The 17,342-nt window shown below is 41.6% G+C and overlaps 1 protein-coding gene across 3 annotated transcripts in view; it reads left to right on the forward strand.

Annotated features, from left to right (window-relative positions):
* Ddr (discoidin domain-containing receptor 2) overlaps nucleotides 1–17,342 on the forward strand; it is a 246,387-nt gene that overhangs the window by 192,677 nt on the left and 36,368 nt on the right. For all 3 annotated transcript variants that reach the window (XM_076766209.1, XM_076766211.1, XM_076766210.1), the window contains 4 exons: nucleotides 863–1,002; nucleotides 1,854–2,061; nucleotides 6,893–7,048; nucleotides 10,052–10,227. In XM_076766209.1, the coding sequence (XP_076622324.1) occupies nucleotides 863–1,002; nucleotides 1,854–2,061; nucleotides 6,893–7,048; nucleotides 10,052–10,227 (680 nt within the window). The remainder of the gene's footprint in view (nucleotides 1–862; nucleotides 1,003–1,853; nucleotides 2,062–6,892; nucleotides 7,049–10,051; nucleotides 10,228–17,342) is intronic.

Below are 17,342 nucleotides of genomic sequence, written 5' to 3' on the forward strand. Positions count from 1 at the left end.
ATTCACCAAAAATGATTGTAATCGATCCCTGCAACTGGAAATAATTTTTCCAGAACGATTTGAAATTTATTAATTTCGCACCAGAATTTCAGTATTCGAAACTTTACGTTCGTTTTGTTCCTGGATTTATCTCGTAACTTATGGTACCTCGAGAGAAACTAGAAGACGAATACCGGGAACAGAGGCGACTGGTCCTTTTTTCGAGGAGGCCACGGATTCAATGCAGCCGCAGATTGCGCGAAACGCCTACTATTTTGCATTCGGCTGGCAATTAATTAAGGCAACATTCAAAGAACAGCTGTCGTTCGGGGGGGAAATAGGTTGGGCCGGAACCCCTCCCCCTTCCCGGTCGAAAGAGCCTCGCGCAATTTGCAACAAATGCGTTCGCGTTGAAACAATTTGTTCGTTTGATGCGAACGCCCACCGACCGGTTCGCGACACGCGTAAACAAATCTCGACGTCGCTCGCAAATCGCGGGATTATTTATGTTACAGATTTTATTATCCCCCCGTTTATCGACTCCAGTTGTCGATGGAGTAATCGGATCCGACGACGTAACCTGACAATTTCCAGTCCCGTCGACTGCGAACGAAAATATTCGCTGCGATTGAAAAGCAAACAACTATTCGCGTGGAATGAAAAAAAAAAAGAACAGTCACGGGGCTGCGCGAATACCGCGAACCGGAACTCGCGTTGGTCGAAGGTATGATTTTTATCAAGTCGAGAACCACGAGAAACGCGATAGAATTTCGATTGCAATAAAATATGAGTGAAACGAGACAACTGGGATACGTGCAATATTTTTACTTCGTGCCGTGCTTTGAACGAAGTTTTTCGAATTGCTGTTTTCCGTTTGTTTCAGGATACGAATGGGTCGGTTGGAGGAACGACACGCCCAGCATGCTTGGACGACCGGTTGAAATAACATTCGAATTCGACTGCTCTCGGAACTTCACTGCCATACACTTGCACACAAACAATTACTTCACCAAGGACGTGCAGGTACACTGAATTTTTATTATCGAATATAAACGTAGGGAATTAAAAAGGAAAAATAATCGAAGATTTTAGAAATAGGTTAAAGATCAACAAAATCTGCATTTTAGCTGGAAATCTATTTATCAATTTTCCTATTTCCTCAGAATATATTTACCTTCAATTTTTGTAGCTTGGTAACATCGTGAATTTGTTACGACTGGGTATAATGAGCAGCTAAATAAGAAATGGTTTCCAAATTGTGTTAATTGGGTAACAATTCTGTTACCGTGGCAATTGTATTGTTCAATTTCGTCAAATATTCATGGGTCTTCCAGAAATACCAGCACGATTTGATCGTTTGACTTTTACCTACTAACGCTATGAATAAATAAGCCGTTCGTTACGAAAGTGGCGTCAATTTGTTTGAAGACAAGAGGTGAATTTCTACAAACAACATTGCTATTGATTTTCTATATTTTTTTAGAGAAAAACGTTTGCTATTTCGAGGTTCCAAATTCTCATTTAAAAATTGATCATTCAATTACAAGCATTCTGTATAATCGCGAGATGTAAAATTTGGCGAATTCGATCTGTGGGGGCAAGTGTCGTCGAATCGACGACGGACTAAATTTTTAATTCGATCTGGATGTTTTTACGCATCCAACGGAAACGAAATTGCTTGGAGAGGCCGATAGTTATTACCCTATTTCGCGTATACACGCGAACCACGATATACGCTAGCCGTAGATAGAGAAGAAGAAGAAGAAGAAGAAGCGTTTCCATCACGTTCAACGATTTCCTCCCTGTTTACCCGTCCACCAATCGCTTCATCCCGGTCCGTGTACAGTGTATACATACACGCGATTCCTCCGCAGGTCTTTTCTTACGCGAAGGTTTATCTTGGCGCCGGTGGAAACCAGTTCAACGGGGAGCCAATCCAGTTCTCTTACATACCGGATCTGGTGTTAGAGCAGGCACGTGATGTTACCATAAAGCTTCACTCACGTGCCGGTCGCTTTCTGAAACTGCAGCTGTATTTCGCGGCACGCTGGATCATGCTCAGCGAAGTAATCTTCGAATCAGGTAAACGAAACACGGCCCTCGATAAAAATCCCTCTCGCACGCTGCGTCGATTTTATACACCGCACAGAGTCCCTAAACTCGACAAATTGTACGCAATTTATAAACCCGTACCGATCACCTACGATTTTAAATTATTTTCTATTTACATTTTTATTGTTACATTTATAGAAATTGTTTAATGCTAACACAGTTTGTTCTTATAACGCTTCGTTTACGAGGGAAGTCGATTTTGAGATTTCATCGAGCACGCGTTCGGTACGAATTGGGCATCGGAGCAAGTAGAAACGGCGAGTAACGAACAGACCAACTAAATCGTATTCGATCGCAAGCGTGCTCCGTACAATTTTCAAATTCAATTATCTCGAGAACGAAGCATTGTAAGGACAAATTTAATTCTGCATTTTTTTTATTTATTTTTCTACGTAGAATTACCTTTTACACGCTTGGTGTCCCCTATTCTGTATACGCCGTATGAAGACTGCGTCTGACTACCATTTATAACGCGTTTATTATCGCGTGTCGATTCTATGTCTAAATAAAGAAACGAATCACGGAACTATGGACCATTACGTTATACAACGTGTTTGGAATATTCGAGTGGCCTATTTGGCGCATTTTGAATTAAAAGAGGCGATAAAACATGGGGGAACGAACGCGAGGAAAGGAGAAGAGGATTCGCGGTAGCGAGATATCGGGAACGAAATAACTTCTCACGGCTTTGGTGGCTGCCACGGGCAACTTGTTCGGGCCCGAAGAGTTTACCGCGAACTCGGGATCAAGAAACGGATGAGTTTCGAAGTCCCTCTTCCTCGATATCCCGGCCGAGTCGATTTCCAATTTTAGGTGACACGGTCCCGTCGTTCCGCCGCGGGAACGATAGAATTATTGGAGAAGATGGGGGATAATCAGGCACCTCTGCGCGAACGATGATACGTCAGAACGGGAGACGTTTCTGCGACGATGGGACAATGAATTCTCTGAACGCGACGGAATTCTTATCGACGCCCGTTAAATGGCGAATTCTCGCGACGCGAATAATTGTAACTGTAGCTACGACAGGAAAAAGTAATAACCGCTTTCTACCATACGTAGAAATACTGACAAGGGACTATCCCGAAAAAAATTACAAATATAAAATCTTTCTTTATTGTGAAAAAATCAAAATTCCAATTTATCCGTATTTTGTACATGAATGTGTAGTTTCTCTGTACAAATGGAGAAAAAAAAAATCATTAATATGCAACGAGAAAAATAAACAAATGTGCTATTTTTTAACATATTGTTTAAACAAGTAACAGTTTTGCAAATCTCTTTAGACCACCAAATTCGCCGTTTAAAAACATAAATTTCATCCATTTGAAGCACACCCCTATCTCTAATAGTTTCCGAGATATTCAACAAAGTATGTTTTGCACCCCCAACTTTGAGGGCTGATTTCAACCCCTTAAAGTGAATATTAGCAGCTACAAAAAAATATGTGTCTAATAAAATTGGAGATTTACACCTCGGGATGGTCCCTTGTGAGTCGAATATGAGGCATCAACAAGTTTGGAACTCGTATTATTTAACAATTCTTGAAACGAACATTTTTATTTTATTTGGTAACCGTGGTATAATATCCTTTCTGTGCTTCGAATCTTCGATTTTCCCAGTATTGATTGATAAAATGAACCCCCAGACGTGAACGTGTTTATCCCTCGCTGAGTATAAATATCTGACGTCGAATTTGACGAAAAATGGCCGTGACAACCACTGAGCGATCATTTAAAGAATCATTACTGTATTCCGTGGATGTTGCGCGGAGCGCAGGTATCCAGGTCACGTTGCACGAACGAGAACACGTGGTCGCGAACCAGAAACGAAACTTACTTACTTCGAAGGAGGCACACGCCGCGAAAGTTCCGCGAAAGAGTGAAACCATCGTTAATCATTCTCTCAGGGCGCCCCGGTGTTTTCTCGTTCCGCGAAAGATAACTTCGATTGCTTAGCCCCGAAGTGGCCCCGGAATTCCACGGCGTCCGTACTCCACATAATTCCCGTTCGTTTTTTCGCAAACGTGGCGCGAATCGTTCCAGCAGATTTCTATTTAATTCTCTGCTCCCCCGGTTCTTTTCCTCGTTTCCTTTTTTCCTTCGGCAACAGAATACGACGCGATGATTCCTCGGTATTCGATTCGCAAGAAAATTAAATCAACTCTTTAAATATACTCGAGCAAACTTTTCTTATTACTGTCTTCGACCCAAAGGATAGCTAATGTTCGTCTCTAAGGAAATCTGGACAGTAATCTATTCAGCGAAGAGACGATCATCCTATATGCTAACCGTTAGTCACTAGATACGATGGCAGTCGAACTTTGCGCGAAATGGACCTTTGAACTGGAAACCTCCTTGCTCCGAGTAACATGATCTGCAGATTGCCCGAAGATTCCAACTGTTCCGTAGAAGGGCTCACTCATTATCGGGGAGTAATAGCAAACTGATTATAACGGACGACCGGAGATTCGACAAGGTAATTACTTATCCCTCGGTTCGATTCGCTGGTTAAAGCACGCGTAACGATATGGATGACGCGTTGCAAAATCATCGACGTCCGCTTCCGCGACGGACACGTTTCCTGTTTTCTCCGTCAAACGAGCCGAAACGAAACTTACTTCGCGGTCACTCGAACCGGGACGCCCTCGAAAAGTTCGGCGCCGGTTCGTTGCACCGTCCAAGAGACCGAAACCGTCGTTAATCATTCGATGATGGTCTCCAACTACGAACTGGGAAATTTCCCTGTGCTTCGAAAAACGGCCATATATTCGTCACTCCTTCGCTTTCTGTTTAATATCCAGAAAATCAGGCAATGTATTAAACTGAAATTTGCTTGTACTACCCCAGTTCTCCCACAAAAAAGCGACAGAAATATTTTTTGGAATAAATACGAACTATTCTATTGCACGTACGCGAGAAGTTGACAAGTGGCACTTTCTGAAATATATTTAGTCACAGTAAGATAAGTTGAATGAAAAGGCTAACGATCGCAAATACGACCCATAAATGTTATCCAAAGGCAGATGGGAAGTTCATCGAACGCGTACGCGGGTTCAGCGTCCCCAAAGGGTTAAGTTCCATCGGGGAAACCAGCTACAACCGCCTCCTCGACGCTCGTTCCTCGCAATTCACGCTGCGATCGCCGAGCGGGCGTCATCGATAGGAAAATATATCGGTCGCCCACCCAGGGACGTGGTCGCCGACCGCGCGAAGAAAATCGTCGACAGCAATTTCGCGGCGCGTAATTAATGTCCACCCTTAACAGGCAACCGTGGCGCAATTAACAATTCTCGAGCCGGCGCTTGCTCGCTCCTTTCGAGCCTCGACGCTCCGCTTGGACTGACCGTAAATTAAATGTTCACTTCGATGTACCCGGGGTCCGAGCGGGCAATTCATCGCGACGGTGGCGAAAGTTTGAAATACGAGTATTTTGCATTGCGAAATTGCTACCCCCCGCGAACGCGTTTGGCACCGCGTCGTGTTTGACCGGGGCGAAACTTCGACTTTGAGTTTTATTAACATTGTGGTGATCCTTAAACTTCCGTGACCTGATTTACTTCTAATTAACCGAGCGAAATACTCCTTCGCTTTGCCGGTTCGTCGAAGCCGGAACACTCTCGGTTTTTCTTTTCTCCCCCTCCTTCCAGTTTCCGTTTAAATAACGTTTACTCTATTGGAAACCGTTAATTCCGTAAGGTATTGCTTACAATTGGACCGCCAGAACGAAGTAATTGGCGCTATTAACCGCCGCAGAATCTTTTCTCGATTTTCGAACGTTATAATCGGGAAAAATAAGGATTCGTAATTTAATAGAATATATTGTCCAGACGTGTTTCGCAAAGCAAACAAGTTTTATTATTTTAAAAGTTCTTTCGATCGAACAGAATTCGTTACTGTATATTAACTCAAATGGTTCTTGACTTCCTCGAATTTATAACGACTCTACGCTAATTAAAATTGAAATAAATATTTGTTATATAGGTAGCTCCTTGGTACAATGTGAAATAATATTAAAAAAAAAAGAGAATTCCTCCTCAATGAAATAATCAAATATTTCAAAACATGAAGGTTTGCATACAAAAACCAAGCAAAAGTTTTTAATTCCTCGAGTTTATAACAACTCTACAATAATTAAAATTGAAGTACATATTTGTTATATAGGTGGCTCTTTGATACAATGGGAAATAATATTCAAAAGAAAAGAGAATTCCTCCTCAATGAAATAATCAAATATTTCAAAACATGAAGGTTTGCTTACAAAAACCAAGCAACAGTTTTTAATTCCTCGAGTTTATAACAACTCTACAATAATTAAAATTGAAGTACATATTTGTTATATAGGTGGCTCTTTGATACAATGGGAAATAATATTCAAAAGAAAAGAGAATTCCTCCTCAATGAAATAATCAAATATTTCAAAACATGAAGGTTTGCTTGCAAAAACCAAGCAACAGTTTTTAATTCCTCGAGTTTATAACGACTCTACGCTAATTAAAATTGAAATAAATATTTGTTATATAGGTAGCTCCTTGATACAATGTGAAATAATATTAAAAAAAAAAGAGAATTCCTCCTCAATGAAATAATCGAATATTTCACAACACGAAGTTGAGTTTCGCTTACAAAAACCAGGCAATAGTGATTTATAAGTAACATATCAAATGTTTTGCAAGGTATCTGTACGGAACCAAATGATAACTATTAATTTAGCGTTCGGTTAATGAAAGATCGTGCATTCAGGGGATTTTCAATTTCTTCGATGGACGTAAATTTCATTAGTCTTCATCCCTGATGCGCAGTAATCTCCGAATGGAACAACACCGACGACGAGGAGCCGAGGAACAAGAGTGCCATTGTATCGGCGACTGGCAGTCCCTATCAGAATAACGAGGGTCCACTGCAGAGAGACGAAGTAAAGGCCACTTTTAATAAGGAGGAAAACAACGATAATGCCCGTAAGTCTCCTCGCCTAGTTTCTGGTATTGTTGCGTCGAAGGGTTCCCTTCGCAATTTTCCGCACGATTTCCACTCTTCTTTATTCCCCTCTCTCCCCACCTTCCCCCGCGACCTCGCCTTTTTGCGCTTCCCAGTTGCGCGAAAATTGAATGCTGATCACGAACAGCCTTTTTTCCACCTTTCTTCCATGTTGCTCTGTTCACTTTTTGCAACGTCAATCGAGCACTATGGGGACGCAAGAGTGCGTGTAACGAGATTTTGAAAAAAAAAAAAAAAAAAATTTGATTCCCGGCCACCTTTGTTGCAGGCAGTTTTTAAACGGAACGCGTCGCGACGATTAATATCGAATTTCCTCGGTCATTGTACGTTTTTCGAAAATGCCGGGAAAACTGTGGTCGATCGATTTTCATGGTTTTTTTTTTTGCAAACCCTTTCTAATCCATTGAAGGGAACAATTAGTCCTTTCGTTGACAGTTTCTCGTCACTTTTTAAAAATTACTAATTAGAAGTCCGATATCTTTGATTTCTTGTAAATTTGATACAAATTAAATATCAGAAAAGCTATTCAAAGCGATATGTAAAAATTACAGTACGTCTTGTGGAAATGTGTTTATGCTTCGAACGATCCTTTTAATGCGCCGTAATGTCTCCGGGGTGTTCTCGAAAATTCTCGGTCCTCGGTCAAAGAAACGAAGGGGAGTCGAAGGACGATTGGAGTCTATCGACTCATCGCGGAGTCTATAAACCGATAATGTAACCGTGCCTTCCTTTTGTTTTATTCTCGTCGCTGAGAGAGCAAAATCTAATTAATTTCTTTCCTCTCCGGTCTTGTCCTCCGGAGAGCACTTCGCTTTGAACCAAAGTGTTAAAGGAAGTAGAACCCAAAGTACTGGACGACGTTTCCGCGTGGTCGTTTTGCCCGGTAAACTGTCCAATTGTTATCCAGTACTTTTTCCCTTTGAGGCACTTCAGACGATATTAAGCTTAATCGATCGTTATGACCCCGGCCACGGCGGCCCGTTTTATTTTCCTTAAAGTAAATAGATCGAATTACGTTGGATTTTTTGAAAGAGGAATCGAGTTTAGTCGACTCTTCGAGAACTTCCAGGGGCTACGTTACAAATACGCGGGACGCGGTCCGATTCTTGCCTCTCGCGGAGGAAACTTTTCTGCCACTTTGCTTCATAAATCCTTCTGCATCCCTCTCGACGAGTTTCAACAAATCGTAACGCATTTCCATCGAATTTCTCCCGGGCGTAGATAGCGGTAATTTTGTGAAATTCGCAAGAGGATCTTTCTCGTTTTTGGACAACGTGAAGCGTGAATAAATAAGGAGGGAAAAGAACATATATTTAAAAAGTTTAATCGAAGTATCGTAAAGGACGTCAGGGTATAAAATTCTATTCTTCCTTGCGTAATGCTGCATAAATTGTTATCACGTCTAAAAAAATTACTCGTTTCCGGAATGATAAGGTGAAATGGAACGTAATGACCCAAATACGTTCACGGATGCAGAAAATGCATAATTACGAATTCATGCTGTTTCGTGTAGGTTTAATGACTCTTGAGAAACGGCGGGAGATGTTCGATATCTTGTTTGTACACATGGCGCTGTGCGGTTGCAGTACAAGCTCAGATATTCTCGAACTATTCAAATTATATGTTCCTGCTGGTAATCTAATACAGTGTGTCTTATTATGTTTGGTATCCCATCGCACGTTGCACGGTGAATTTAATTGTATTAATCGTCCATATTTACTAATGATTACAACTACTCTCTTCCTTTCTTTTCTACAATATTCAAACTGGATTATTTTATTTCATGATGCAATCCTTACTATTACGAAAAAAATTGTTAAACTCGGTAATTTGTAATTTATTAAATAAGTATGGCTCGCTTGAAGAATATTATTCTCTATGTGTTGGAGAAATAATGGCTAAAATCGCTCCTAATTTAACACAAGGTACGTCATATTTCATTTTCACGAAAATCCCCGACATCGATCGCCGAAAGTGATCGATTTGGCGTGGAATATCCACAAGCAGCTCTTTATTACTCGTCGTTCCGTGCGTCGCTCCGTTGTCGAGAGACAATGAAATGACGGATAACGGGTCGTACGATCTTCCAGTGAAAGCAACGAATCGATAAAGTGCTGATCGACCGTGATCCAATTACGACGAGCATGATGAACGTAATCTTCATTATCGAGCCATCGTGCATTATGCGAGGCTGCCTTCGCGATAATATCCACCGTGATAGGTCATGTACATTAGTGTATCTGGTGGCCGGCATGCAGACACCAGAGACACGTACACGTGCATGTCTCTTCGGAGCACGTACAAACGTTCACGGACCTCGAAAGCATGTCGAAATCGAACCGCCAGAACGACATTTAACTAATCGTCGCGCAGTCGAATCCAACGCGTTCGCGTACCGATAGAAATAAATGACAGATGATATCGAAGACGACCAAGGTTCTGAAAATATTCGATAAAGAATTGCAATTGTCGTCCTTTAACGTTTCTGCGTACAGGATATCCTAGTGACCATGATGAAATCGGGAAGGGGACGATTTTGGGCGAAAAAAGTCGAAAATGTGAAATAAAATATTTTCGAGAATGCTTTCGAGGTAATTGAATTTGAATATTTATGGGATGTCTGTATGGTACGTCTGATCATTGTTCACTTTTTCTACTTGTACCGGTGTACAATCAATTTTCAAATCGACTTATATTTTCTCGTAGAATCCTCTTTACAATTGTACTATAATTGCTGGGATATGCTGTAGATCTAAGAAAAATCTAAATATTCGTAGGACTTACATGGGAAATAAATATTAACGAAGTGTCTTTTCAAGTTTATTGTGCACACGATAGCACGCTATGTTAATAATTGAGTACAGAAGGATCTCCAAGGTCTCGACTACTATCAAATCCATTTACTAGTAACTTGTTCTAGATCTAGGAATATTAAAATACTCAGGTGCGCGTACATATGTCAGTTCCAGAGAAAAGCAAAGAGCCAGAGTCCAAGCAATTCGTCGGCCTGGTCATCGGGATTCTGACGACAGTAATCGTGATGCTACTAGCCGCCATCATGTTTATTTTCTACAGAAATCGAAGGCTCAAGGCTGCCCTCACCCCCTCTACGTTCTACGATCAACATGGCGATCTGAAGGTAAGGCAGTTGATCTTTAATACGTAATCTATATTTAAACTTTCAGTGGAGGCAATATTGACAGTTTAGAATAGAATTAAATTACCATTTGCTTGATATATCTCACAACTGGTTGTCAAGAATCACATATAATCGTATCTATTTTAATACAATTAAACATTGTTCGTAAATTCGTCTAATTGTCTTGCAAAGCTTAGCCGTGACACAGATAACGCTATCTCAGAAACAAACAGCGACCCATTAAAGAATTTTTAGAATCATGACCTCCGGGTTAATCCAGGTCTTTCGTTTTAATCGACTCTAGACAAGCGTAGCTCACGCGATTTAATATTAAAGTTATTACGACCAGTCAAATGACATTTTCAAATAGCGTTTTCTGCATAATTGAGCCACTATTAGACGCGGCAAGACCTCCTCTTTAAAATGGTGTTCGTTTTATGTCGATTCGACCTTACGTTTCTGAGATATCGTAATTTAAATGAAGACGTAATTTTTAAAATTCCACTCTCCGACTTACAGAAACCTATTCACGTGTATTAAAAGTACTAAAACTTTGAACGCGTGCAGTTCCGAAACTACTAATGCTTTCTGGATAATTAAGCCACTGTTAGAAGCGGCAAAGCCTCCCTTTTAAAATGGCTTTTGGTTTTTGTCGATTCGACTTTTCGTTTTCGAGATATCGTAATTTATGTAAAGGGGTAATTTTTCTTAATTCGACTATCTCCGTCTCCGTCTGACGCGTCGCGCCGGACCTCTCTTTCTCGTACGTGACTCGTGACCGAGTGGCCGAGTGACCTAGTTTCAACGAGCACGTGCGGTCAACGACCTTGACAAGGCCGTAGTAAGAAAGTAAACAAACGCTTCGGACCCTTATATCTCCGGAACTAGCCATCGCATCGACTTGAAACTAAAATCGCTATATCTCCGAAACTAATAACGCTATCGACTCTCACAAACGCTCATTTTAAAGGGCATTTCATCCTCTATCCGATGACTATACCAACTGTTATTATTTATGCTGTCTTCTATGTTTTCTTTTTTATTCACTTTTACTCTACGTGCCCAAAAAAGTTTCAGCAATTCCCATCAATTGTACGATTGATTTAGCATCCTAAATAAAACGAGAGCGAACAACGGATAGTAGGATTTTCCACAAATTCCATCAGCCATGTTGAATTCATCGTTTAAAACTTTCGAATTACGTTCGTTCGGTGACATTACGGGGGGTCTCGTTTTAAGTCCACGGTCGTATTTATTTCACTCGACTCGTCGCGACTTGGTCGTAAAGTTGCATGTCGTCGATGGCCCCCTACTCAGCCCGTCGTTCTCGAGGAAATTGTTAGTAACGCGAGAATCCACCGGTGTTTCGTCCAATCCGTAACAAGGAGACCGTCGGCGGTCGGAGAACGAAGCATTGAATGCCACCTCGTTACCGGCGGGTTTAACTCGACGCCGCCAATTTGGTAAATGACGACGATCTTGTCCCCCCTCCCATCCCCTTCCACGATAACGATTTTTCTCGTTGGCGCGACGCGGCCTCGACTCCCATCGAGATTCATTTTGCCCCTAATAAACCGAACCCGAACCTCTAGGCCACCTATTCCCCGTCCGTTTCCAAGCAGTTCGAACGAAAAGGCTTTTGAGCAATCATGGTAAACGTCTTAGTCGTGTTAGGCGCGTCAGCCTGGACTTCCATAGGAAGTAGAGCGAGAGAGAGAGAGAGAGAGAGGAAAACTGGTCAAATATTTTCCTCGAAGCTGGTAAAGGGGCAACCGGGATTGCTCGTCGATGGTCGTGACGGGGGACGGAAAAGGAATCCTCGATAAATAGCCGCGGGACGAACGAGCGCCATTTTCGATCACGGAATAGTCGAATTTCGAATTCACTTCCATCGAATTCGTTCAATTCCGGTGTAATTAATTTGCTTAATATTTAATATAACGAGAATCGTACGGACGATTTTGATTCGAGTTTATAAGCGAGAGTTTTGAAAAATTTTTCATTGCCCGACATAAGTAATGTGGAATCGAGGTACGGTCGAGCTCACATCATTAAATCCTTTTCCTTCGTAGGTAGGGAACGAAACACGCGCTTTACTCTGAAACAAAGTGACCTTAAAAATCTTACCGCTGTGTCATATTGGCCTCTTGAAGCCGTCCATTCTTTATTACATTTTTCCCCCCGCGCAACATGAAGCCAACAGACGATATTAAGGTTGGCTGTTTCCGGTAGACCATCCAGTATTTCCGTCGACGCCCGTATCCGCGCGGAACGTACTCGTAGGAGAAATTGTTCAAAGCGAAGGAAACCGTACCTGGCACTTCGTTTTAAAGAGGAATGCCCATCTTGCTCGTAAATTCCGCTCCGGCTGCGGCAGGAATTATTAAAGTTTTATATTTGTTGTCATCCACGGTGGTCCACGGTTCTCTGTTTCGTTGGCCACGCCGCCGAAAAGGCCATCCCTTCTGTGCACGGGCCGTTCGTAATGAGGACGCGTGCCTCAAGATGGATCCACTTTGTCCCGAGGAAAAATTAATTACCGCTGTTAGCGCCGGGGAACAATGTTGAAATACCCCTGCCGGAAGAACGATGGGAAAATACAGGGGGAACGGAGAATAGAAGAAAGCGGAAATACAAATTTTACGCCCCCCCCCCCCCTGTCGTCTATTGAACGCAAGAAACGAGACGCGAGGGAGAACGACGCAAGAATATGTAAATACATGGAAAACGCGTTTCTTGGGAAATTGGTATTTAACGAAGCACGAAGACGAAGAAAAGTGGAAGCGGGGCTAGTTTGGTGCGAGCTATTGTGAAATTGAACGAGCTCAAGTTCATTCGCGAAATTGAATTCTCGTTAATTTAACGAATCTCATGTTTCACGAATAATAACTTCCTGATTTGGCGCGATCCAGCCTTTTAAGCGCCGAAAGAAAATTGAACGAAACTGGAGATCCAATTCGATGAATCTGAATTCCCTAGTCCCCTGAACGAAATTAGATTCGAGGACATCACGTTTGGACATTTGTTTTCTAGCGTCAGTTAATAAATTTAGATTCAGCGAAGCGATCGTCGACTTTACTTTCTAATTTTTGAGCATTTTTCGAAACGGCACAGTTCCTTCGGTCGGTGCGTCGTCTGCTGGTCGTAACTTCAGGGTTTGATTGTCAGAAATAAAAAATTCATCAAAGAAAATTTCATGTCGCGCATTTTCGCAAAACTCGAAGAAAGTCGGGCGAATATTTCCGTGGATTTCTTGACAGTCGGGGTCGCAAAAAGTAGTTTCGAGAGATTCGTACGCCAAGAAAATGCAAAGAATATTCAATCTCTCGGAGTTGAAGAGTAACGAATTTTGATTTGTTGTCCAATCTTGTAACTGTAGAACGAAAATTGGATGAAATTGGATTTAATTCGGCGAATTGAAAGGTTCGCTGATAATAACTTTTTAATTTGATGCTTTCTAGTGTTTCGAATGTAAAAAGGGGATCGAATGAAGCCAAATTTAATGTAGCTGATTTCAAGTTTCATGAGTAATCTTCTTTTCATTCGGTGCAATCTAGCTTATTGGAAAGTAAATTAAATGAAACTGAATTTAATTTAGCGAAGTTCAAATTTCACGAATAATGGCCTTTCGATTTGGTGTTCTCTGCTCTTTTAATTCTGAGAAACGAATGAAATAAATTTATGTTCTTTAAATAGCCCGAAGAAATTTTCTTTAGTGTACCTTGTCTTGGAAAAGTTTCGAGCATGCTTCAATCTTTATAGAAATAAAGCTTTTGGTCGAATAACGTGCCTTTGTTTTTGATATTTGTGTCAAAGGTATTATAATGATCATTAGGATGTTTTCCATCTTAAACAGAATTATTATATGTATTAGTTTTTGACTTTGTATATAAATATACAGATTTAATAAGTCAATGTCCTTAATTTATAGGAGTATTAATAACAAGCTGAACTTTGTTCGCGCCAACGGGTAACCTGAGTCTTCGACCGTTTTGCGAAATGTACGGAAGACAGTAATTAACAGGATGCTGAACGATGGGAAATAATAGAAGCCAGACGGTGGAACTCAATCGTTGCTAGCTTTCCAAACATGTTTGCACCAACGAATCCCACGCAAGACAGACGCGAAACAATACTCAGCCTGAGACGTGACTGCATTAAAACGAGCTATAAACAGTAATTAAATTTCTGCAATTTGCATAGACGCGTCGAGTGTACGTTTCGTTTCTCGAGGAAGCTGGAAATTATCGCCGAGAATGTCTGCGTGGGACATTTTAACGCGTCGATTGTCAGACCAAAACCCCTCAAATTATCCACGAAAACGAAACTGTGTCTCCAGACAATTGAAAACTAGCATATCCACGATTTATTTTCTTTAATATTTAATCTTGAGAATTTTTTTAGCTTCTCAGTGAACAAATTATGTCACCCATATGTGACGTACTGGTTTAATTTCAAATATTACAGTAAAAAATTTGTTTTTACGTATGAAACGATTCTTAGTTCGCGAAACGGTTTGCTGCTCGTATTCGGGCGATGAAAATTGTTCCGTCCCGCGATACAATGGACTTTCGTAGCACCAGATCGGTTCTTCGAAACCCCTATTTCACAGTCGACACGTTCGCGACGTACTTCTTCACTCGCGGAACAATACAATCAGGCTTCTTCGGTTGGGGAAAACTTTTCGCGTAGGCTTCGAGGAGCCTACATTCAAGCCACCCTCAAAAATTCACAGCCATACACCGTAGTCTCTTATCCCTCGCAAATATTCACCATCGATAATTAAATAACCTACCCAACGAACATAACTATGATCTCACTCGAAAAATCTTCAATACAAAGATCCTCGAACGTGATTTCGAAAGAACCACCCTCTCAAATACTTACAATATTACCCAAAATTCATATAGCTACACGCGTATGTAAATACGCCTGCTGAGTTTCGTGATTTTACATTCGCTGGTTTCTCTGAAAAAAAGAAATTCTTAATTTTCCGAGTTGCCAGCCAGCCGACAATAATTGCAACGGGACCGACGGCGCTTCCGGTATCCGCGTTTATTACGAAGCACTTGGAGCGAAGGAGACGCCGTCGAGAGCCCCGACACCCTGTTTTCTCGAATCCAACCGCGCGCCGTTCGAGTCACCCTGTCCGACGAACCAATATAATTCCCGCTGAGTAAATTTTTACCAGCCACTAGCCGGCGAGGGGGTGGCGATGACAAGGGAGGGGGCATGGCAGGCAATCGAGCTGACTCCACTTAATTAAAAGAGCCAGTCGCATGACCGTATTGTCGGGTACGCGAGAAGACGTGCGTTATCTAGCTCGTTCACCCGTCCGTAACCAAGCCTGTGTACACACGTAGGCGTCCTCCTCGTCGCGTTTTACCCCCGTTCCACGCCACTCCCGATATTAGCCACCTGCTACTTGTCTCGTCTCACGGCGTTGTAAAGCCGGTGGAGCCGTCGCGATTTCCCTTTTTTGTTCAGGTGACCCCGTTGCACTTCCTGCAGACTCCCCTTCTTCGAGGCGAGTTCACCCGGACATCGACCACTCGACAGCCAGTGCACTCCAGACTATTTATCCGCGACCGGGGCCTCAGTCGCCTCGAGGGTTTCGTTAGTTTTCGGATCAGGAATATACAGGGTGGTCCGTGCAACTGTTTCAGGCCATAACTCCGCTATTAATGCATTTACGAACGAAATAGAGAAAGGTAAATCGCTCGAAGAGCACCTGTAGGACCTTCGATTTTGTCAAATTCAACAGTGCATGTGCAATCGAGAGTTGCATCCTTTCTTCACGTAAAACATTATTAAGATATCATGGCGAATAAATTATTTGTTTTCGAGATAGTTTCAAGAAATATCTTTATCGAAGAGGATGCTCAAACCCTTCTCCATTAGATCGTAAACATTTCCGATAACGTTTTTTTATTGATTTCATAACTGCGTTTAAACTATCTGTATTCATCGCTGTACTTTCCAGTATAATCAGCCATAAAACGTTTGAGCATCTTCTTGAAAATATCTCGAGATCTAATAATTTTTACTCGTCGAATTTTGTTAATTTGGAACCGGTGGAACTCGTGCAACACTCGGTGAATTCACTTTGCTAAAAATTAACGATCTTGACAATATTTTACGAATTAATGAATTAGTTTGAAATAGGAATTTTAGCGAGAAATTTTCACATCGAATTCGAGGTTGCGGTTGTTTCGCTACAACCCCGTGTCGTTCGTTCTGTAAATAAATATTTTTTGAAAATAAATCTACAATTATTTATCTTTCGACCGCGCGGTTCGGCGATTTATCGACCGATTTTCACGCGGGGTCCCTATTGTTCGCCGATAGCATGAAAAAAAAAATTTTCCTTCAAAAGCACGATGTAATGGCGAAGCGCAAGCTGGAACATTTCGTGTACGGCGCAGAAACAATACCGACTTGTTTGAATTTTTCACGTACTCGTAGTCGTATTAACGTGCTCTGTAACACAATGCCCGGGCTCGCGCCGCTGTTTCACAGTTCGTTACTTTTTAACGTATCGTGAAAAATATGCGTTCCACGAGCGTGGACAACGATGCTTAACAAGAGTCAGTTTCCTGTCCTGTCGAACAATGGTGGAACACTGCGAATTATTATCCCTCTCGCGTTATCTTTCCGCGGATTTTCCGACGTACTACCCGAAAATTAATATATCTTTCAACGTTGGCAAATCATTCCCGATAACGCGCATTTCCGTCCTAATGAAATATTGGAAAAATCCGACGCGGGGAAATAAAGCATATACCCGTTACTCGAAAGGCGCTGGATTTGTCCCGCGATTAAAATTTCCACGAAACAATATAACGTCGAATATATCGTTTCATTTTCACGTCATTGTGAAATGGTTACGGTAACCAATAATAGTGAACGAATTGTAAGGTCGTTTCCAAATGCGTTCACGTCTGTCAAAATGGCAATAGTCTACTGTAAATTGAGAAATATGAAAGTCAACTTCACCTACTGTTACTGTTACTGTTACTGTTACGTTAATTTATTGTATATTTATTGTTGAATAGTATTGCTTAGATAGGACATAATAGATCGTGAGTTGGTGGAAATCTGGAAGGGAGGGATTC

Source organism: Colletes latitarsis, chromosome 6 (genome assembly GCF_051014445.1).
Source record: "Colletes latitarsis isolate SP2378_abdomen chromosome 6, iyColLati1, whole genome shotgun sequence".
Classification (NCBI taxonomy): Eukaryota; Metazoa; Arthropoda; class Insecta; order Hymenoptera; family Colletidae; genus Colletes; species Colletes latitarsis.